This window comes from Pseudophryne corroboree, chromosome 1 (assembly GCF_028390025.1).
Source record: "Pseudophryne corroboree isolate aPseCor3 chromosome 1, aPseCor3.hap2, whole genome shotgun sequence".
Classification (NCBI taxonomy): Eukaryota; Metazoa; Chordata; class Amphibia; order Anura; family Myobatrachidae; genus Pseudophryne; species Pseudophryne corroboree.
This window is the reverse complement of record NC_086444.1, coordinates 629,979,697-630,002,434: the sequence shown is the minus strand read 5'-3', so window position 1 is coordinate 630,002,434 and position 22,738 is coordinate 629,979,697. Positions and strand designations below refer to the sequence as shown.

Genomic DNA, 22,738 nt, shown 5'->3' with positions numbered 1-22,738 from the left:
ACAGATGTTGGGTCTTCTAGTAACTCCAGACTGGTCATGCTGTGCCGGTATTCTGAGAAGGTTGGTAGGTCCCAGGCGGCATCTTACATTTAGACCAGACTTGCAAGGTGCATTTCTAAAGGAGGCCCTTCCTCTGTTGGCCATGACACTGGTTTTATCTTGCTAGTATCTCAAAGTTTGGAATATATATATATATATATATATATATATATATATATATATATTATAATTTGTGTAAACAGGAAAGGTTCATTCCTCCAGGTTTTGCCTCTCTCGTTTCTAGGCCTTCCTTCAAGGGGGTTTGGAGGCCAGTTTACAGCTTCATTTTGTGAGGGTACAGATTTCGTCTGTTAAAATATATTTTTAGCTGCTTTTGGCTTTTCTTCCAAAAGTCCAAACCTTTTTACAGGATCTGTTTTCAATTACCATTTCTCTTACGTCCTAGAGGATGCTGGGGACTCCAAAAGGACCATGGGGTATAGACGGGATCCGCAGGAGCTTGGGCACACTAAAAAGACTTTTACTGGGTGTGAACTGGCTCCACCCTCTATGCTCCTCCCCCAGACCTCAGTTAGAATTTGTGCCCAGGAGTGACTGGACACACACTAGGGGAGCTCTACTGAGTTTCTCTAGAAAGACTTTTGTTAGGTTTTTTATTTTCAGGGAGACCTGCTGGCTACAGGCTTCCTGCATCTTGGGAGTGAGGGGAGAGAAGTCAGACCTACTTCTTCTTAGTTAAGGGCTCTGCTTCTTAGGCTACTGGACACCATTAGCTCCAGAGGGTTCGATCACTTGGTTCGCCTAGCTGCTTGTTCCCGGAGCCGCGCCGTCACCCCCCTCACAGAAGCCAGAAGAAAGAAGCCGGGTGAGTATTAGAAGAACCGAAGACTTCAGACGGCAGAAGACTTCAGTAACGGAGGTACAGCGCAGCGGTAGCACTGCGCGCCATGCTCCCACACGCATCACCAACGGCACTTACATGGTGCAGGGCGCTGGGGGGGAGCACCCTGGGTAGCAGTTACTGAGGTCATTAGGACTGGCTAAAGGCATATTCAGTGCCCGGGCACCGTATATAATACCCCAGCCAGTATAAATATTTCAAATTTGAGCGGGACTGAAGCGCGCCGGGAAGGGGCGGGGCTTAGCTGCACAGCTCCCCAGCGCCATTTTCTTCTCTCCACAGCCACTGCAGAGACGCTGGCCCGGTCCTCCAAGCTCCTCACAAGTAAAAGGGAGCAAAACGGGGGGGGGGGGGGGGCACAGATAATTTGGTGCTTTTCTTATTATTTACAGTGCTACTGACATATATTATAGTTGTGTGGTATATGGGCACTGGGGGTGTGAGCTGGCATACTCCCTCTGTGTTTCTCTCTGTAGGCTGTCCCCTTTATTTGGCCAGTGTGAGTGTGGGGGTGTCGGTAACATTCATTTACCCAGATGGTAGATACAGATGCCAACACAGACTCTGATTCCAATGTCGATTTTAATGAAGCTACTTTACACCCAAGGGTAGTTAAGAGTATTCAGTACATGATTGTGGCTATTAAAGATGTTTTACATATTTCTGACGAACCTGCTGTTCAGGACACAAGGATTTGCCTATTTAAGGGGAAAAAACCTGAGGTGAAGTTTCCCCCCTCTCATGAAATGAATGCTCTTTCTGAAAAAGCTTGGGAGTCGCCGGACAAGAGGTGGCAGATTCCCAAGATAATTTTTATGGCGTATCCTCTGATGACAGGGAAAAATGGGAGTCGTCTCCAAATGTCGACAAGGCTCTATCCCGTTTGTCCAAGAAGGTGGCGCTTCCGTCCCCTGACACGGCTGCTCTCAAGGATCCGGCGATCGCAAGCTGGAGACGTCTTTGAAGGCCATTTTCGTTAATACTGGTGCATTGCTCAGACCTGCTGTGGCGTCGGTATGGGTGAGTAGTGCTATTGCTAAATGGGCTAATAATTTAGCTTCTGATATGGATACCCTTGATAAGGATAATATTCTTTTGACTCTTGGTTATATCAAGGATGCTGCAGATTACCTAAAGGATGCGGCGAGAGATGTGGGCCTCTTGGGATCAAGAGCCAATGCCATGGTAGTCTCGGCCAGGAGGGCGCTGTGGATCCATCAATGGAATGCTGATGCCGACTTCAAGAAAAATATGGAAGCTCTCCCCTTCAAAGGTAGTGTCTTGTTTGGTGCGGCCTTGCTGACCTGGTGTCTACCGCTACTGCGGGTAAGTCATCTTTTCTTCCTTATGTTCCCACTCAACAGAAAAAGGGGCCCCATCAGCAGATGCAGTCCTTTCGCCCTAATAAATACAAACGAGGTAAGGGTTCGTTCTTCCTCGCTTCAAAGGGTAGAGGAAGGGGAAAGAAGTCGCCTGCAGTGTCAGGCACCCAGGACCAAAAGTCCTCCCCCGCCTCTACCAAGTCCACCGCATGACGCTGGGGCTCCCCTGCGGGAGTCCGTGCCGGTGGGGGGCCGTCTCCGAACCTTCAGTCAGGTCTGGTTTCAATCAGCCCTGGATCCTTGGGTTTTAGACATAGTGTCCCAAGGGTACAAGCTGGAGTTTCAGGAGATGCGCCCCCCCCCCCCCTTCCCCGCGCCGCTTTTTCAAATCGGCCTTGCCAGTTTCTCTTCCAGAAGGAGAAGTGGTAAATGCTGCGATACAAAAGTTGTGTCAACAGAGGGTCATTGTCCCCGTTCCCCCGTCCCAACGGGGGGCAGTGTTCTATTCAAGCCTCTTTGTCGTACCGAAGCCGGACGGTTCGGTCAGACCGATTCTGAACCTAAAATCCCTCAATCCATATTTGAAAACTTTCAATTTCAAGATGGAATCTCTTCGAGCTGTGATCTCCAGCCTAGAAGGTGGGGATTTTATGGCGTCAGTCGACATAAAGGATGCCTACTTACACGTCCCGATATATCCTCCGCATCAGGCCGTCCTGAGATTTGCGGTGCAGGATTGTCATTACCAATTTCAGACGTTGCCGTTTGGGCTTTCCACGGCCCCGAGGGTTTTCACCAAGGTTATGGCAGAAATGATGGTTCTCCTTCGCAAGCAAGGGGTCACAATTATCCCATACTTGGACGATCTCCTGATAAAGGCGAGGTCCAAGGAACAGTTGTTAAGAAATGTGGATCTCTCCCTGTCGGTTCTGCGACATCATGGTTGGATTCTAAATTTGCCATAGTCTCAATTGATCCCGGCCACTCAGCTGCCCTTCCTGGGCATGATCCTGGACACGGAGCTACAGAGTGTTTCTTCCGGAGGACAAAGCTCTGGAAATCCAGACCATGGTCAGGGAGCTTCTGAGGCCGACAAGTGTCGATTCATCAATGCACTCGGGTTCTAGGGAAGATGATTGCGACTTACGAAGCCATTCCGTTTGGCAGGTTTCATGCCCGGGTGTTTCAGTGGGATCTGCTGATAAAATGGTCCGGGTCTTACCTGCACATGCACCGGAAAATAAGTCTATCTTCCAGGGCCAGGACTTCTCTCCTGTGGTGGCTGCAAGGCTCTCACCTTCTAGAGGGACGACGATTCGGAATCCAGGACTGGGTCCTGCTGACAACAGATGCAAGTCTCCGAGGCTGGGGCGCAGTCACGCAAGGAAGAATTTTCCAGGGAAAATGGTCAAGCCAGGAATCTTGTCTCCACATAAATGTTCTCGAGTTAAGAGCCATTTATAACGGCCTGCTGCAAGCAAAGAACCTTCTTCAGGGTCTCCCTGTCCTGATCCAGTCGAACAACATACCAGCGGTGGCGTACGTAAACCGCCAAGGCGGAACAAGGAGCAGGGCGGCTATGGTGGAGGCCTCAAGAATTCTTTTTGTTGGGCGGAACAGCACGTGAGCGCGCTGTCAGCGGTCTTCCTCCCGTGCGTGGACAACTGGGAAACAGACTTCCTCAGCAGATACGATCTCCATCCGGGAGAGTGGGCTCTTCATCAAGAGGTATTTGCAGAAGTGACAAGGCGTTGGGGAATTTCTCTGATAGACATGATGGCGTCTCGCCTCAACAAGAAGCTTCCGACGTATTGTTCCAGGTCAAGGGACCCCCAAGCCAGTGCAGTGGACACCCTGGTAACTCCGTGGGTGTTTCAGTCGGTGTATGTGTTCCCTCCGCTTCCTCTCATTCCAAAGGTGCTGAGGATCGTACGACGAACAAGGGTTCAGGCAATACTCGTCGTTCCAGATTGGCCACGGAGGGCCTGGTATCCGGATCTTCAGGAATTGCTTGTAGAAGATCTTTGGCCGCTTCCTCTAAGAGAGGACCTGTTACTGCAGGGGCCCTGCGTGTTTCCGGACTTACCGCGGCTGTGTTTGACGGCGTGGAAGTTGAGCGCCAAATCTTAGCTCGGAAAGGTATTCCCGGGGAGGTCATCTCCACTCTCCTTAAAGCTAGGAAAGAGGTGACGGCGAAACATTATCACCGTATTTGGAGAAAGTATGTGTCGTGGTGTGAAACCAAAGCAGCTCCTGCGGAGGAGTTTCACTTGGGTCGTTTTCTCCATTTTTTGCAGGCAGGCGTCGATGCAGGCCTGAAATTGGGTTCCATCAAAGTGCAGATTTCGGCTTTATCTATTTTCTTTCAAAAAGAATTGGCCGTACTTCCTGAGGTTCAGACTTTCGTGTAGGGAGTGCTGCATATCCATCCTCCATTTGTACCACCTGTGGCGCTGTGGGATCTTGAAGTGGTGTTAAATTTTCTTATGTCTCACTGGTTTGAACCTTTGCGTAAGGTTGAGTTAAAGTTTCTCACTTGGAAAGTGGTCATGCTTTTTGGCTCTGGCGTCTGCCAGACGAGTGTCCGAATTGGCGGCTTTGTCTCACTAGAGCCCATATTTGATCTTTCATTCGGATAGAGGACTCATCAACAATTTCTGCCGAAGGTGGTTTCTTCGTTTCACATAAAACAACCTATTGTGGTACCTGTGGCTACAGATGCTGTAGCGGTCCCAAAATCTCTTGACGTTGTAAGAGCTTTGAAAATTTATGTCGCTAGAACGGCTCTTACTAGGAAGACAGAGGCTCTGTTTGTCCTGTATGCTTCCAACAAGATTGGAAATCCTGCTTCTAAGCAAACTATTGCGCGCTGGATTTGTAATACGATTCAGCAAGCTCATTCTTCGGCTGGCCTACCGTTGCCGAAGTCAGTAAAGGCCCTTTCTACCAGGAAGGTGGGCTCATCTTGGGCGGCTGCCCGAGGGGTCTCGGCACTTCAACTTTGCCGAGCAGCTACGTGGTCGGATTCAAACACTTTTGCTAAGTTCTACAAGTTTGATACCCTGGCTGATGAGGACCTCATGTTTGCTCAATCGGTGCTGCAGAGTCGTCCACACTCTGGAGCTTTGGTACAGACCCCATGGTCCTTTTGGAGTCCCCAGCATCCTCTAGGACGTAAGAGAAAATAGGATTTTAATACCTACCGGTAAATCCTTTTCTCCTAGTCCGAGGATGCTGGGTGCCCATCCCAGTGCGGACTGTTCCTTGCAGTTGTATTGATACTGGTTATTTTTGGTTACACGTGGGTTGTGTATCCGTTATATTCAGTTTGTTGTCTGGTTTCCTGCTACTCCGGTTGTACGGTATGTTTGTGGTGTGGGCTTGTATGTTTCTTGCCCTTAGTTTAACAAAATTCCTTTCCTCGAAATGTCCGTCTCTCCTGGGCACAGTTCCTATAACTGAGGTCTGGGGGAGGGGCATAGAGGGAGGAGCCAGTTCACACCCAGTAAAAGTCTTTTTAGTGTGCCCAAGCTCCTGCGTTCCCCATCTATACCCCATGGTCCTTTTGGAGTTCCCATCATCCTCTACGGACTAGGAGAAAAGGATTTACTGGTAGGTATTAAAATCCTATTTTCGTCCGCCGGTGGCTCTGATACAGATCTTATTTCAGCCTATACATACAGCGGATCTTCCGTTTGGATGCTGGTCTTTCTTTTGACTATTGCTTCAACTTGGTGTGTTCTTTACGATGCACTTAACTGCGGTTAGCCAGCTTTCAGGCAAACTGTTGTGTATTTACTCCGCTCAATCATCACTCGAGCCTGTTCTAGTGTGGGGCAATAGACACCATACCGGGTGTCTGTGCATTCCTCTAGGGCGGTGGCTACCTCCTGGACAGCGAGCCAAGGTGCTTCAGTAGAACAAGCTTGTCGTGCAGCTACCTGGTCCCCTGTTTGTACAGTGTTAGGTTTTTTAATCTGGCGGCATCCACTATGGGTGTACCGTTCTCTTGTCAGGCAGCGTGAGTGTTCCCTCCCCTGGGAGTGGCTGGACTATTTTAAATAAGTAGTGGAATTCTGGGTATTGCGGGGTAAGGAGAAGCTTATTTTTAAAGCTACCGTTTAATTTTGCTCCAGCACCAACCTGCAATCCTGTGGTTCACTGTCCCACAGCCTGCTTAAAGAAAAGGATTCAACTGTAAATGACCAAAAATCCTATTTTAATGCAACATATATAACTATCCCACCTGCATATGGAAAGAAAATATAATGCTACAATAAGCTTACAAAATCATGTTATATACGCTATAATGAATTAACATAAATTATCAAGTGTAACTGCAGTTATCCACTAAGAAACAACTAGCATGTGCTGGCAACCATCATCACCATGCATATAATACTGCAATTGACATGGTTTTGACAATGTGTGTGTGTGTGTGTGTGTGTGTGTGTGTGTGTGTGTGTGTGTGTTTTATATACGTGTTTGTCTGTGTAGCCCTTTGTATGTTCTCAGTTACGCAAACATTTCCTTACCTAGAACTTGTCTTTACATTAAACCACCTGTCCAGTTGCAAGCTTTATGCGAGTGTTGGATTGCACATTTGCAGCCTGTTTTCTGGACTTGAGCAGAACTAGTTTGTATTTTGCAATAGTCTGAATGGCATAAATGTAACTCTGCTTCAGCACTTATGGCCTTTCAGTGCAACTATATGACATCATTTTTTCCTTGTCTTGCAGGACAGCAGTCACCCAGAAACTCTGATTAACTTCATTGTACTGACCCAACACATCAGCAAACCCCCGGAGGTGAGGGAGGAAACTGTCTAATTTTCTGCTTATTCATGTTTGTTGGTGCTTTATGAAGCATTTTATATCTTCCTCTGTCGTGTTCTACCACTTTCACTGGACGTATTTTCCTCACTTCTAGGGCCTAATTTGTATGGTTGTCATACCGTTTAATACTGTTGTAACAAGTTCTAGGGCCTAATTTGTATGGTTGTCATACCGTTTAATACTGTTGTAACAAGTTGTAATACCGTTTAATACTGTTGTAACACTGCTAAGAATGTCCGAACAAAGGTCTCTGCCCAGAAAAAGATCTGGGCTGCCTTCGCCATCACAGATGCGCTCTCTGGGCTTATGTGAGGACTTACATGTATCACCGCCATGGTGTTGTCCGACTAAATTTGAACTGGTCTCAAAGGTGAAGACCATTGTGAACAACAACTTCATGCACCACAAGATTGACGGATGAGACTCCGACAGCACCATTATGACCAAGTCCAGTACACTGGGGAGAGGTGGGAAGACCACCCCTAGAACTGAAGGCACTGACAAGGAATTATGCAAGATTTTCCAAAATTCTTAATCCAGCTGTGATCCGGAAGTACTTGAACCATGCGATCTAGGTGGTTTCGGAACTGTGAAGTTGAATAGCCTTTCACAAGCAGAATATCTAGAGAAAGTATCATTGTGATACATTCTATGCACTGCAAGCTCCCCATCACTGACCTGATGCTGAAGAAATATGTGCCGAGCCATTGCTATACCGATTAGAATGAACAGTAGGGCAAGTAAATGAGCAACCCTGCTGGAAAGAAGGATGACCTGCCCAAAATAGAATGTGAAGATATGTTTCCTGACTACTAGTGAGGCCAAATATTTGTTGGCATCCATACTGTGGATTGCAGATCCAAGATTCCACTTGAAAAAGTACTGCCTACAACCTGGTGTTCAAGAAGCAAAATTTAAGATCAGTCAGAATGAGCCGTTCGGTTTCTGAACAAGGGACAAGATGGACTGGTACCCCAGTTTCCATTTCAGCGGTGGAACTAAAGCTATTACGCCATCAGAGAGGAGTGGAATGATAGCCTGGTCCAATGCCACTGGATTTTTCAAATAATGCGGTGGTGAGGACCCCTGAGGTCAAAGATGGAACCATTACAAACGATGACCAGAACCCAGGTGTCTGAAGAGGACTCCATTCAACAGTTTCGCTACCACCCTTCGACTTGTGACCAAACTTGGTCACAAGTCGACTCGGTTAGTTGCTATGCTTTTTTGGAGCCTTGGCCCCTGTACACTGGGTGTCACCCGAAAAATTGACCTTTAAAGCCGAACCCACGCCGCGGAAGAATTGGTCTGTAGCAGACTTACAGTGGACACTTCACCCAGAAAGGAGGAGTGAAAGCCTGGAAACCAGATCAGCCACCAGAAGAAAAGTGCTTTTCCTGCCAGTGGGAGCGAATACAGCCTTAGTTGAAACATTGGAAACTACTTTAGCACCGTGTAGCACAGCCTTACACACACATACAGCTGTACTGCAAAGCTGTTCCACTAAAATACAGTAGGTAATCCCTGGGCGAATCAGTAGGACACTCTAAGAATTTGCCGGCCGAAGTCCCCATTGCTGAAGCAACCCATAACGAGGCTAGTATAAAGTTCGGATAGACTCCACAGAATCTATTAAAATATACTTGACACAACCTTCCAAGATTTAGCTAGTGAATCCCTAAGGGATACTGAACCCTGAACTGGAAGGACCATGTGGTGAGCTAAACATGCCACTGCAGCGACAACCATGAGAAGGCAGTTCCACTTGGACATAATACTTTGGAAGCAAAATATCTAGCAATTGCAGGACTTCATTCGCAGATAAAGTATGGGAATTATTTGTGACTGGTTGAACAGTGTAATAATCTATTATGTGATAATATAAGCTTTACTCCTGGCTTTCAAAAAATCACCTGCGCGTTATGTGTACCTACATTGTGCCAACAGTGTGAAGGATATGAGATTGCATCAATGCTGTATTTTGTCCTGCATACAGACAAAAGTACTGAAACTATATTTTTCTGTTTTTGTAAATTCTATTAATCTGGCATTCATAGTCATACATGCACATAACATGCATTTTGTATATGGTAGATTTATTAAAATCGATCCATTATCCAAAAAAAGTATATCGCCTCTGCCTTTGGCCGCCGTTTCGTGGGTGCGGTCCGGCCAACGCAGGCGTGTCGGGACCGTGCGGGGAATGGCCCGCAGCGGCTGCGTGACATCACACGCAGCCACTGCGGACCGGGGAGCGATGGCCGGGAGCTACTTCTGAAGTGATGCCTACGCACTTCTGCGGGGATGGGGGGGGGGGTGCAGACACTGACATGTGGGGTGGGCTAGCCATGTGCTGGGCGTCCCCCTGCATGTCAGTGTGAATGATCGTAGCTGTGCTAAATTTAGCACAGTTTCGATCAACTCGGAATGACCCCCTATAAGAGCCCGCACTCACGTTTTGAGACACAGATGATGAACTAAAAAGTTCATGTTATCAACTGAAAAGTATACTTCACGGTGTTATCCAGCCACTAATTCAGTATTTGTCAATTTCAAAAGCTCCTTAAAATTAAACGTGATGCCAGCAATATGGATTTATGTAGTATCTTCTAGTTTTGAGAACCCACTTTATTTTAAATGTATGAGGATCTTGCTAAATCTGTAAATTATAGCTGTTCTATTTGAGCCCGTAAATGTTTTTTGGTAATAGTATGAAATACCACGTAAAGGCCTATTATCATTTCATTCTTTAGTCAAAGCTTTTGTTAACATCCATGAATTGCTAGAAAATGTTTAAAATCTATGGAGTCTATTTTCTAAGACTTGGTGGGAAATAAAGTGGAAAGAGAGAAAAAAACAATCAACCAGCTACTAAAGCTGGTCATCCATTCCGGTGGATTGGACCGACATGTTGTGCACATCATCTAGTATTTACATGAAATCGCACACTCCAGCGGGTCCCGGCAGGGCAATCGTGGCAATGACCAGGTGCAGGGGAATGCATCCACGAACGATATCGCGTGATATATCGGTCAGTATGTACGTTCTTTTGGTCGTGCTGTCAGCCAGGTACACTCATTGTTTAGTGTGTACCTGGCCTAAATGTCCTTTTTCAAGCACAGCCTGTAACATGGCAGTTAGGAGCTTACTTTATCTCTCTCCAGGGCTTAGTAAATAGACCTCTGTATCTTTAATAAAATTACTTTTCTGTGTTACTTAGACTTTAGAGTTAGTGAGCTGTAAGCGCTACATGAGAGATACTGTAACTGCTGTCATGTTCTCATTGTCTTACTCAAGGTCACAAACCGCTATCTGTCTCAGCTGAAGGACGGACATCGAAATCATCCATTCATTAAGGAATTTCAAGCCAAGGTAATGACACCGCTCCATGCCTATAGACCTACAGAGGCAAAATGCCCACATGTCTACTCCTGTGTCTCCACAGCCTACTCCATTGTTGGTTTTTAAGCTGTATGAGTGTGTTAGCCAGGCAAATACATTACACAATATGCCATGCCTCTGCACAGCTACTTTCAGGGGGGAGGGGAGACCAGCGCTGGACCTACGTACAGTAAGAGCAATGGTGTTTGAATGAACAGTGCGGATGACTGGAGGTACTGTTATTTTACGCTGTACTGCCTATGGGTATCCGGATGATAGGTCAACAGTGAAAAGATCGACTTGGTCGAAAGGTCAAAGCGACATTGGTCGACACATGAAACAGTCGGCATGACGTTTTTTTGTTATTACTATTTGACTTCTCGGGACTTTTTCATACTTTACCGTACACGTGGACTACAATTGAGAATAGTAACCTTGCCCGATGCACGACGAGCGAAGCTCGATGCTGTGCACGGATTGTGGGCCCAGGTGGCGAAAGGAACGTTTTGACACAGAAAAAGCATTAAAAACTCATGTTGAACTTTTCATGTGTCAAACGTTTCCATTACGCCCTTTTGACCATGTCGAATTTGTGTGTGTCGACCTAGATATTGTCGACTTTCTGACTTTCGTCCCTTTGATCCATAACCCTGCCCATGGGGAGTATTTAGTTTGGGTTTTTTTGTTTTTTCTTCCATTCTTTTCTTTACATTTGTAGAAGAAACACTTGAAAGCATTTGGAGAAAGTAATTGTTTATATAAAACAATAAGTATTTGTCAAGCATTGTTTTTTTTTATATATAAGCTATCTTTTTTTTTTTTTTTTATAGACTTTTTTTTTTTTTTTTAAATGTACCTACTGTAGTTTTAAGTTATATTCTTTCTCTTTCTCGCAGGAGAACGAATTTGACCGCCTTGTCCTGCAGTACGCTCCCAGCTCATGAATTGCATCTGATTTAATTTATATGTATGCTGTTGAAATTTATAATCTGTGTCTGGCAAAAAAACAAGTTCAGAAGTGTAATTACAGGGGAGAATTCCTTACTGTAGTACTTTAATGCCATTTAATATACTGATTCCCTTTTGGAGACTTGGACACCTACATTTCTTTGATTATGTCATTAATTGTAATATGCTCACCTGTTCTCCAGTCGCATTTTTTTCTTTGGCCATGAACATTCCCAATAAAATGACTTTTCTTTCACTATTTGTTCTTCATCCAAATGTTTGCACAAGTATGCTTAGTACAGGTATGGTATATTTACAGAGCATCAGAAATAATGTTGTACAGCTGGACATTTACAGAAATACTGGCACTTTCCAGATACACATTTAATATACCATAAATTATAAAGTAAAGTACAAATTGGCTTATATAAAATTTAATAGAATTTAATCTACGAGTGCAGCCTGGTGACTATGTGGTTACCATTGCCGCATCACAATGCTTGGGCCATGAGCTCAATACTCATGAGGTCTCAACTGTGTGGACTTTGCATGTTCTCATCTGTTTGTGTGGGTTTCCATTGGGTATTTTGGTTTCCTCCCACAGTCCATAACATGTAGGTTATTTCTCCGGCTGGGTCCACAGGTTATCCACAGGATAACATTAGGATATGCCGGAGCGACAGCGGAAATGGCACCAAATAGTCACGAGCTTTCTGGCCTCCCAGGATGCATCGGGCTCCTTCATATAATCCCGCCCACCGACTCAGTCAAATCGTTTTTTTGTTTGGTGCAGCAGGAGCCGGACCATGGTCACAGGGCTGCTGTTAAGGCAGCCCTAAGCTTTTATTATTTTATTTTTATAGCCTTACTATGTTTTGAGTGATCTTTCTTAACAGCATCTTAAACGCATGCTGGAAAGAGTCGCTCCAACAACTCTCCACCGGGTCGCAACAACGCTTACCCTCGGGTATTAGTGCTGTCTCGACGGTCGTCTGTGTCGGATGTTCTAGCAGGTCCAGCAGACGTTACCAGGCTGTGGCCGGAGCATGGGGAGAAGGTAAGGCATCGGTTCCACTTACTAGGGGAATTCGGACACAGCCGTACTGTATTGGAGGAGACTACAAACAGTGGCTGACGCGCCGCTACTCTTAAGTGCTCCAGCGCTGTGCTTTAAGGATCATAGGTGCCAGGACTAGGTTGAGACCGTGATCCCTGGAGTTTGTCAGCAGGGGTAGTCAGACGCTCTCCTGGTCGCCCCTCCCCCCAGTTCATGACCAGTTTCGGTGCGTCTCCCGTCCATGAACTGATGACCTCACTTCCGTCTCATACGCTTCCACGAGGGTACTCGGTCGCAGCTTAGGCCGCTGCGGTTGTGCACACTAGAGTTGCCACCGAGACCGGGTCACAGACAGGAGCGTCTGCATACACTCATCATTCACAGAGCGTCTGAATCCACTCGGCGTCTTTCGAGCTTATTGATCGATCCTGGAAGTGGGGTGAGTCTCCCTGTAACCCACTCTAACTGAGTAAAGGGTTATACAGTACTAAGATTCTATCTACTTGTTAGTATGAATAGTTAATTTTGGTACACAATGCATATGAGACCTTTACAGTACTGTTGTTTTCTGCATAACGTGTCTGAAAAACTTGTGGTAATAGCTGTTTAAAAACAGAAGTGCAGTAATTGTACTCCTACATACTGGAGAAGTATTTTGTGGTTGATTATATTCTCATATGATAATGTCTAATAATTAACATGTGACTGACTGCTAGTGTGATTGCTGACTTTTATGTTTGTCAAGTATTGTTTCTGAAACGAATGAAGGAATACACACTCTGCAACAGTTTTTATTATTGTACAAATGTGAAATCAATGCACAACGCATATTTGTAACCTTTCTTTACTGCAACTTTTCATTGTCTTTGCATCTTTTTGGAATATATTTGCCATGATGTGTCAATAAAAAAATTGTTTAAAAAAAAAAGTATTGTTTCTGAACCTCAATTCAGGTGCACGGATTGTGGTCAGATTGATATCACTTCTATATCTATATAAGTGATTTTCAGTCACAGAGAGTGTAGTATTTGTAAAAACTGATTATTTACCATGTCTGTGAGTGGCAAAAGTGACGAGGATACTTTATCAGGGGATCCTACACCCTTAACATGCTTATCTTGTAAAATAGGAATTTTGGATGGAATAGCCCAGTATCTTACTTATGAGGGGTTATGTGCAAACTGTTTTGCGTATAGGCAAACTAAAAAGCAAACTCTGGTTCAGCAACCAGTAGAGCCACCATGGGGTGTGTTCGCACATACCTTGTCTACAATAGGAGACAGATTAACACCTCCAGTTCCACCCCCGGGAATAGGTTACACTAATAACCCATACATGCAGCTCCCTTCTTATGGTTTGATGCCAACAGCTTCTACAAGTAGCCAGGCTATTAATACCAGGGTAGATACATCCATGTTACAGACTACACGAGATGATACAACAGATGAGGATACAGTGTATTCAAATACCCCATATGATGAACAGTCGGAGGGTTTCAGCACAGACGATATAGCTGAGCTTATTGATGCCATGAAGGCTATTCTGTGTCTGGAGAAACCAGCCAAAGCCGTGTCAAAATCTAAAGCACATGTGTTTAAGCGTCCAAAAACGGTTAGGACTGAGTTTCCAGAGTCAGAAGATCTGACGGAAATTATGGAAGGGCCTTGGGCTATGCCCAATAGGAAGTATAAGATTCCGAAAAAATGGGATTCTTACTATCCTTTTCCAGCTGGGGACTGTTGAAAAAGAGAAGTTCCTCCTAAAGTAGATGCACATGTTGTACGACTTGTGCATAAATCAGTTTTACCATTGCCGTCTACCTCACTGAAAAATGTCACAGATAGAAGAGTAGATGGTTTCTTGAAAAATATTTTCTCTTACGTCCTAGAGGATGCTGGGGACTCCAAAAGGACCATGGGGTATAGACGGGATCCGCAGGAGCTTGGGCACACTGAAAAGACTTAAGACTGGGTGTGAACTGGCTCCTCCCTCTATGCCCCTCCTCCAGACCTCAGTTAGACTTTGTGCCCAGGACTGACTGGACACTCACAGGGGAGCTCCTGAGTTTCTCTGGAAAATACTTTTTGTTAGGTTTTTTATTTTCAGGGAGACCTGCTGGCTACAGGCTCCCTGCAGCGTGGGAGTGAGGGGGGAGAAGCAGACCTACTTCTGTTAGTTTCAAGGCTCTGCTTCTCGGCTACTGGACACCATTAGCTCCAGAGGGTTCAATCACTTGGTGCGCCTAGCTGCTTGTTCCCGGAGCCACGCCGTCACCCCCTCACAGAAGTCAGAAGTCGGGTGAGTATGTGAAGAACAGAAGACTTCAGGACGGCAGAAGACTTCGGTGACCAGGTACAGTGCAGCGGAGACGCTGCGCTCCACGCTCCCATACACATCAGGCACTCGCAGGGTGCAGGGCGCTGGGGGGGGCGCCCTGGGCAGCAGGTCACTGGGGTCCGGAAAGAGCCGGCAGAGACATTTTCGGTGCCTCGGCACCGTTCATCGGCCCCCGCCGGTATTTTTAGATCAGGCGCGCTGAAGCCCGCTGGGAAGGGGCGGAGCTTAGCGCGTGGCTCACTGCGCCATCTTCCTCTGCTCCACGCGGCAAGAAGGAGACGCTGGGCCGGACCTCCATCGCTCCCCGCAAGTAACGGGGAGATTTCTCAGGGGGGGGGCGCAGTGTTTGGTGCATTAGTTACAAAATCTAGCAGCGCTGGAATTATATATCCCCTATAGGGATATATAGGCGCTGGGGTGTGAGCTGGCATACTCCTTCTGGGTCTCTCTCTCTGGGCTTCTCTGTAGGCCTGTCCCCTGGTGAGGCATTTTGTGTGTGTGCCGCAGTGTCAATCAAACGTGTCAACATGTCGGAGGCTGAATGTGATTCCCCGGAGGAGGTGGTAGGGGGTGAAGTTGTGGGTCTGGATTTGGGTCTGTCGGCGCAGCCGACACCTGATTTACTCACGTTATTAACTACAATCAATACGAATGTAGCTTCGTTGTCTAAGAGGTTAGATAAGTCTGAGTCACAGACGTAGGTGTGGAAAAAGTCCATAGAGGAGGCTTTATCTCAGGTACAGACCCCATCGGGCTCGCAGAAGCGGCCGTTTACTCAGGTGGCAGATACGGATACCGACTCGGACTCTGACTCTGAGGTAGATTTTTCTGAGGCGGCTTTGCATCCGCGGTTAGTAAAGAGTATTCAGTACATGATTGTGGCTATAAAGGATGTTTTATACATTTCTGATGAACCTGCGGTGCAAGAAACAAGGATTTGTTTGTTCAAAGGGAAAAAACCTGAAGTAAAATTTCCCCCCTCTCATGAAATGAATACTCTTTGTGAAAAAGCTTGGGAGTCGCCGGATAAGAAATGGCAGATTCCCAAGAGGATTTACATGGCGTATCCTTTCCCCTCTGATGATAGGGAAAAATGGGAGTCGTCTCCAAATGTTGACAAAGCTTTATTTCGTTTGTCTAAGAAGGTTGCGCTTCCGTCTCCGGACACGGCAGCTCTCAAGGATCCTGCGGATCGCAAGCTGGAGACGTCTCTGAAGTCCATTTTCGCAAATACAGGCGCTTTGCTCAGACCTGCAGTGGCGTCTGTGTGGGTGAGTAGTGCTATTGCTAAATGGGACGAAAATTTAGCCACTGACATGGATACCCTTGATAAGGATAATGTTCTTCTGACTCTTGGTTATATCAAGGACGCTGCAGATTACCTGAAGGATGCGGCGAGGGATGTCTGTCTTTTGGGATCAAGAGCCAATGCCATGTCAATATCGGCCAGGAAGGCTTTGTGGATCCATCAATGGAATGCTGATGCCGACTCCAAGAGAGCTATGGAAGCTTTACCCTTCAAAGGTAATGTCTTGTTTGGGGACGGCTTGGCAGACCTGGTCTCTACCGTGACAGCGGGTAAGTCCTCTTTTCTTCCGGATGTTTCCACGCAGCACAAAAAGGCACCACATCAGCTGATGCAGTCCTTTCGTCCTAACAAATACAGGCGTGGAAAGGGTTCGTCCTTCCTCGCTTCCAAGGGTAAAGGAAGGGGTAGGAAGTCGCCTGCCGTGTCAGGCGCCCAGGACCAAAAGTCCTCCCCTGCCTCTACCAAGTCCACCGCATGACGTTGGGGCTTCCCTGGGGGAGTCCGGACCGGTGGGGGGCCGTCTCCGAGTCTTCAGTCAGGTCTGGGTTCGTTCAGGCCTCGATCCTTGGGTCCTCGAGATTGTATCTCAAGGTTACAAGCTGGAGTTTCGGGAGGTGCCCCCCCACCGGTTTTTCGTTTCGTCCTTAACAGCGTCTCTTCCGGACAGGGAGCTGGTGTTGGCAGCGATACAAAAATGGTGTCATCAGAGGGTAATTGTTCCAGTTCCCCCGTCACAGTGGGGGGGGGGGTTCTACTCGAGCCTATTTGTAGTGCCGAAACCGGACGATTCGGTCAGACCAATTCTGAATCTAAAATCCCTCAATCCATACTTGAAAGTTTTCAAATTCAAGATGGAATCTCTTCGAGCTGTGATTTCCAGCCTAGAAGGGGGGGGGGGGGGGGGTTGTATGGCGTCAGTAGACATAAAGGATGCCTACTTACACGTCCCGATATTTCCTTCGCATCACTTCCTCAGGTTTGCGATACAGGACTCTCATTACCAATTTCAAACGTTGCCGTTTGGCCTTTCCACAGCCCCGAGAGTGTTCACCAAGGTTATGGCGGAAATGATGGTTCTCCTTCGCAGGCAAGGGGTTTCAATTATCCCGTACTTGGACGATCTCCTGATAAAGGCGAGGTCCAGGGAACGGTTGCTAAGGAGTGTGGACTTGGTGCTGTCGGTACTTCAACAGCACGGTTGGCTGCAAAATTTACCAAAATCTCAGTTGCTTCCGACCACTCGGCTGTCCTTTCTGGGCATGGTCCTCGACACGGAATTACAGAGTTTTTCTTCCTCAAGAGAAGGCTCTAGAACTGCAGTTGTTGGTCAGGGAACTTCTGAAGCCGAAGACTGTGTCCATCCATCAATGTACACGAGTGCTGGGGAAGATGGTGGCGACGTACGAAGCCATTCCGTTCGGCAGGTTTCATGCCCGGGTTTTCCAGTGGGACTTGCTGAGCAAATGGTCCGGGTCTCACCTGCACATGCACCGGAAGATAAGTCTATCTCCCAGGGCCAGGATTTCCCTCCTGTGGTGGCTACAAGGGCCTCACCTTCTAGGGGGCCGCCGGTTCGGTATCCTGGATTGGGTACTTCTGACAACAGATGCGAGTCTCCGGGGCTGGGGTGCAGGAACTTCCAAGGGAGATGGTCGTTCCAGGAAGCGGGTCTCCACATAAATGTTCTCGAGTTAAAAGCCATTTACAACGGCCTGCTACAGGCAAGAAGCCTTCTTCAGGGTCGACCTGTCCTGGTACAGTCAGACAACGTCACAGCGGTGGCACATATCAACCGTCAAGGCGGCACAAGGAGCAGAACTGCAATGGCGGAGGCCACAAGAATCCTTCGCTGGGCGGAACAACACCTGAGCGCCCTGTCGGCAGTCTTCCTTCCGGGAGTGGACTACTGGGAAGCAGACTTCCTCAGCAGACACGATCTCCATCTGGGAGATTGGGCTCTTCATCAAGAGGTGTTTGCAGACGTGACAAAGCGTTGGGGACTCCCTCTGATAGACATGATGGCGTCTCGTCTCAACAAGAAGCTTCCGAGGTATTGTTCCAGGTCAAGAGACCCCCAAGCCAGTGCGGTGGACGCCCTGGTGTCTCCGTGGGTATTCAAGTCAGTGTATGTGTTCCCTCCACTTCCTCTTATTCCAAAGGTGCTGGGGATCATTCGGCGAACAAGGGTTCAGGCGATTCTCGTAGTTCCAGATTGGTCAAGAAGGGCCTGGTATCCGGATCTTCAGGAATTGTTAGTGGAAGATCCTTGGCCGCTTCCTCTAAGAGAGGACCTGTTGTTGCAGGGCCCATGCGTGTTTCCAGACTTACCGCGGCTGCGTTTGACGGCATGGAAGTTGAGCGCCAGATCTTAGTTCGTAAAGGTATTCCACAAGAGGTTATACCTACTCTCCTCAGGGCTAGGAAGGAAGTTACGGCAAAGCATTATCACCGTATTTGGAAGAAGTATGTTTCCTGGTGTGCGTTTCGGAAGGCTCCTGCGGAAAAATTTAATTTGGGGCGGTTTCTCCACTTTTTGCAGGCTGGTGTGGATGCAGGCCTGAAGTTGGGCTCCATCAAGGTGCAGATTTCGGCATTGTCTATTTTCTTTCAAAAGGAACTGGCTGCCCTCCCAGAGGTTCAGACGTTCGTGAAAGGAGTTTTGCATATCAATCCTCCGTTTGTGGCTCCATGGGATCTGGACGTGGTCTTGCAGTTTCTCATGTCTGCCTGGTTTGAGCCTTTGCGTAAGGTTGAGTTGAAGTTTCTCACGTGGAAGGTGGTCATGTTGTTGGCACTGGCGTCTGCCAGGCGGGTGTCTGAGTTGGCGGCCTTATCTCATAAAAGTCCGTATTTGGTCTTTCATTCGGATAGGGCAGAATTGAGGACTCGTCAACAATTTTTACCAAAGGTGGTCTCCTCGTTTCACATTAATCAACCTATTGTGGTACCGGTGGCCACGGATGCTGGGACTGTTCCAAGGTCTCTGGATGTGATAAGGGCGTTAAAGATCTATGTTGCCCGTACGGCGGTGGCTAGGAAGACTGAGGCACTGTTTGTCCTGTACGCTTCCAACAAGATTGGTCATCCTGCTTCCAAACAACTATTGCACGCTGGATTTGTAGTACGATTCAGCAGGCTCATTCTTTGGCCGGATTACCGGTGCCGAAGTCGGTGAAACACATTCTACCAGGAAGGTGGGCTCGTCTTGGGCGGCTGCCCGGGGCGTCTCGGCTTTACAGCTCTGCCGAGTGGCTACTTGGTCGGGTTCAAACACGTTTGCCAAGTTCTATAAGTTTGATACCCTGGCTGATGAGGACCTTGAGTTTGATCAGTCGGTGCTGCAGAGTCGTCCGCACTCTCCCGCCCGGTCTGGAGCTTTGGTATAAACCCCAGCATCTTCTAGGACGTAAGAGAAAATAGGATTTTGGTACTTACCGGTAAATCCTTTTCTCATAGTCCGTAGAGGATGCTGGGCGCCCATCCCAGTGCGGACTGTTCTTGCTGTGTTCTTGTCGGTTCACTTGGTTTGTGTTTATGGTTTCAGCTTGTTGCTGTTGGTTTTGCATACTGTTCTCTGGTTTGCTATTACTCCGGTTATACGGTATGGTTGTGGTGTGGGCTGGTATGTCTGTAGCCCTTAGTTTTCACAAAAATCCTTTCCTCGAAATGTCCGTCTCTCCTGGGCACAGTTCCTATAACTGAGGTCTGGAGGAGGGGTATAGAGGGAGGAGCCAGTTCACACCCAGTCTTAAGTCTTTTCAGTGTGCCCAAGCTCCTGTGGATCCCGTCTATACCCCATGGTCCTTTTGGAGTCCCCAGCATCCTCTACGGACTAGGAGAAAAGGATTTACCGGTAAGTACCAAAATCCTATTTTCTCTCTCTCAGGGGCTGTTGTAAGGCCAGCTATGGATTCAGCCTGGATGGTGAAAGCAATGGTAGACTGGGTGGAGGAACTAGAAAATGGCCTCTCCGCACCTACCAGGGAGCAGGAGTCTCATCTAGGCTATATAAAACAAGCTGCTCAATATTTGGAAGAAGCAGCAATTGATATGGGTACAATTGCTTCTAAAGCATCTGCCTTAACGGTAGCCGCTCGTAGAGCAATTTGGCTACGTACTTGGAAAGCGGATGCAGAATCCAAGAAAGCTCTTGAAGCGTTGCCTTTCGCTGGTAATATTCTGTTCGGAAAGCAATTGACAGATATTCTGGAATCGGAAGCTGAATCCAAAAAGATCAGGTTTTCGGCTAATTATAACCCTAAACCGAGGGGGGGCAAAATTTCAGCCATTTCGATGGCAAGGTAGAAAGTGGTATCTCTCGGTTATGGTTTCCCTTTCAAGAAGCAGCCTCAAAGGTTTTTTTGCACCAGCCCATCTCGTATAGAGTCGAAGGCCAGAGCTCTGCAAGAAGCAGTTCAGAAATTGCTTCAGTATGTGGTAATTATCCCGGTACCCCTGACACAAAGGGGACGGGGGTTTTACTCAAACCTATTTTTGATTCAGAAGCCAAATGGATCATTCCGACCAATTCTCAATCTCAAGAGGTTAAACGAATACATTTGGGTTCCAAAGTTTCACATGGAGACGTTACGCTCCATAGTCTTGGCCATGGAACCAGGAGATTACATGGTATCTCTGGATGTACAGGATGCTTACCTGCATGTGCCCATAGCACGGTCCCATCAGGGTTACCTCAGGTTTGCCATCATCCAACATTTTCAGTTCCAGGCTTTGCCCTTTGGGCTAGCGACAGCCCCCAGGGTATTTACCAAAAAAATGATGGTGGTTATGGCAGCTTGTCTCTGCAGGCAGGGGATAAGAATTTTTCCATACCTCAACGATCTTTTAATCCTGGCTCAATCCCAGGAGTTAATCTTGGACCATCTCCAACAGACAATAGCTTGTTTACAAAGACACAGATGGCTCATAAATTGGGAAAAGTCGTCTCTGAGTCCATCACAACAGATGGTTCACTTGGGGGCCATATTGGATTCAAGTCTACAAAGGATTATCTTACCGGGGAAGAAGATCTCCAAGGTGCAAGTAATGACTCAGGAATTGTTGCACAGTCAGACAGTATCAGTCCATGCAGCAATGCGAGTGATGGGTCTGATAGTGTCAACATTCGACACGAATATGCACAATTCCACTCCAGACCCCTACAGCACCTCATTCTAACCAGATGGAATGGAAAACATCAGACAATAAAAAGACAGATGATAAAGATTCCAGTAAACGTAAAAAGGTCACTAGCCTGGTGGCTACAGACGGACCATCTAGACAAGGGGAGACCCTTTTGGATAGCAGATTGGAAGGTACTGACAACGGATGCCAGTCTTCAAGGCTGGGGAGCAGTGTTCGAAAATGTGTGGTTCCAGGGAATGTGGACCACAAGGGAAAGTTGCCTGCCAATAAATCTGTTGGAAATAAGGGCCATATATATGGCTCTGGTTCAGGCAAAGGACATTCTGCAGGGAAGACCAGTCCCGATCCATTCAGACAATGCAACAGCAGTAGCGTATCTCATCCATCAGGGAAGAACTCACAGCAAAAGGCTGATGGAAGAAGTAACTCACATACTAAGATGGGCAGAACTCCATCTTCCGGTATTGTCCGCAGTGTTTGTGCCGGGAGTGCTGAACTGGGAAGCGGACTTTCTCAGTCGACACACCATTCAGGAGACCGAATGGGCATTACACCCAGAAGTATTCCAAACTCTAGTAAACAGATGGGGTCTGCCAGAGATAGATCTCATGGCGTCCCGTTTGAACAACAAAGTTCCGGCATACGGGTCGAGAACAAAGGATCCCGGGGCGATCCTTGTAGACGCACTGTCAGTGAAATGGAAATTTCATCTGGCATGTGTTTCCTCCAATCTCCGTTACCCAGGGTGGTGAGGAAAATAAAGCAAGCAAAGGGAGCCATAATTCTAATAGCTCAAGCCTGGCCCAGAAGGCATTGATACATAGATCTACTAAGGATGTCCGTGGAAGCTCCAGTTCTGCTTCCTCAACGTCCAGATCTACTAATGCAGGGGCCTTGTTATCACCATCTGGAACGGCTGTCTTTGACGGTGTGGCTGTTGAAACCTCTATCCTAAGATCAAAAGGATTCTCACAACAGGTAATTCAAACCATGCTTAGAGCAAGAAAGCCTTCTTCAGCTCGTATTTATCATCGAATATGGCAGGCCTATATTCATTGGTGTAACGAAGGGGGTATGGATCCAAGATCTTTTAAAGTATCCAGGATTTTGGATTTCCTCCAAGCAGGAATTGATAAAGGTGTAAAGGTGGCTTCCTTGAAAGTTCAAGTATCAGCATTAACTGTATGGTTTCAGAAGAAGATTGCTAACCTACAGGATGTGTGTACTTTTTTTCAGGGAATGTTGCACATTCAACCACCGTTTGTTACTCCTGCAGTACCCTCGGATTTAAATCTGGTTCTTAAAATCTTTCAGGGGGCTCCATTTGAACCACTTAAGAGAGCAGATCTTAAATGGTTGACGTCTAAAGTTCTCTTTCTACTGACAATGGCGTCAGCTAGAAGAGTGTCAGATTTAAGAGCGCGGTCGTGTAAGTCTCCTTTTCTGATCTTTTATCTAGATAAAGCAGTTCTCAGAACTAAATCTGGTTATCTTCCGAAGGTG

At 47.1% G+C, this 22,738-nt stretch overlaps 1 protein-coding gene across 1 annotated transcript in view; it reads left to right on the top strand.

Annotated features, from left to right (window-relative positions):
* Positions 1-11,643, top strand: part of COPE (COPI coat complex subunit epsilon) — a 79,505-nt gene extending 67,862 nt beyond the window's left edge. The window contains exons 8-10 of the mRNA XM_063914537.1: positions 6,963-7,031; positions 10,356-10,430; positions 11,336-11,643. Of these exons, the coding sequence (XP_063770607.1) occupies positions 6,963-7,031; positions 10,356-10,430; positions 11,336-11,383 (192 nt within the window). The 3' untranslated portion in view covers positions 11,384-11,643. The remainder of the gene's footprint in view (positions 1-6,962; positions 7,032-10,355; positions 10,431-11,335) is intronic.
* The last annotated feature ends 11,095 nt before the right edge of the window (positions 11,644-22,738 follow it).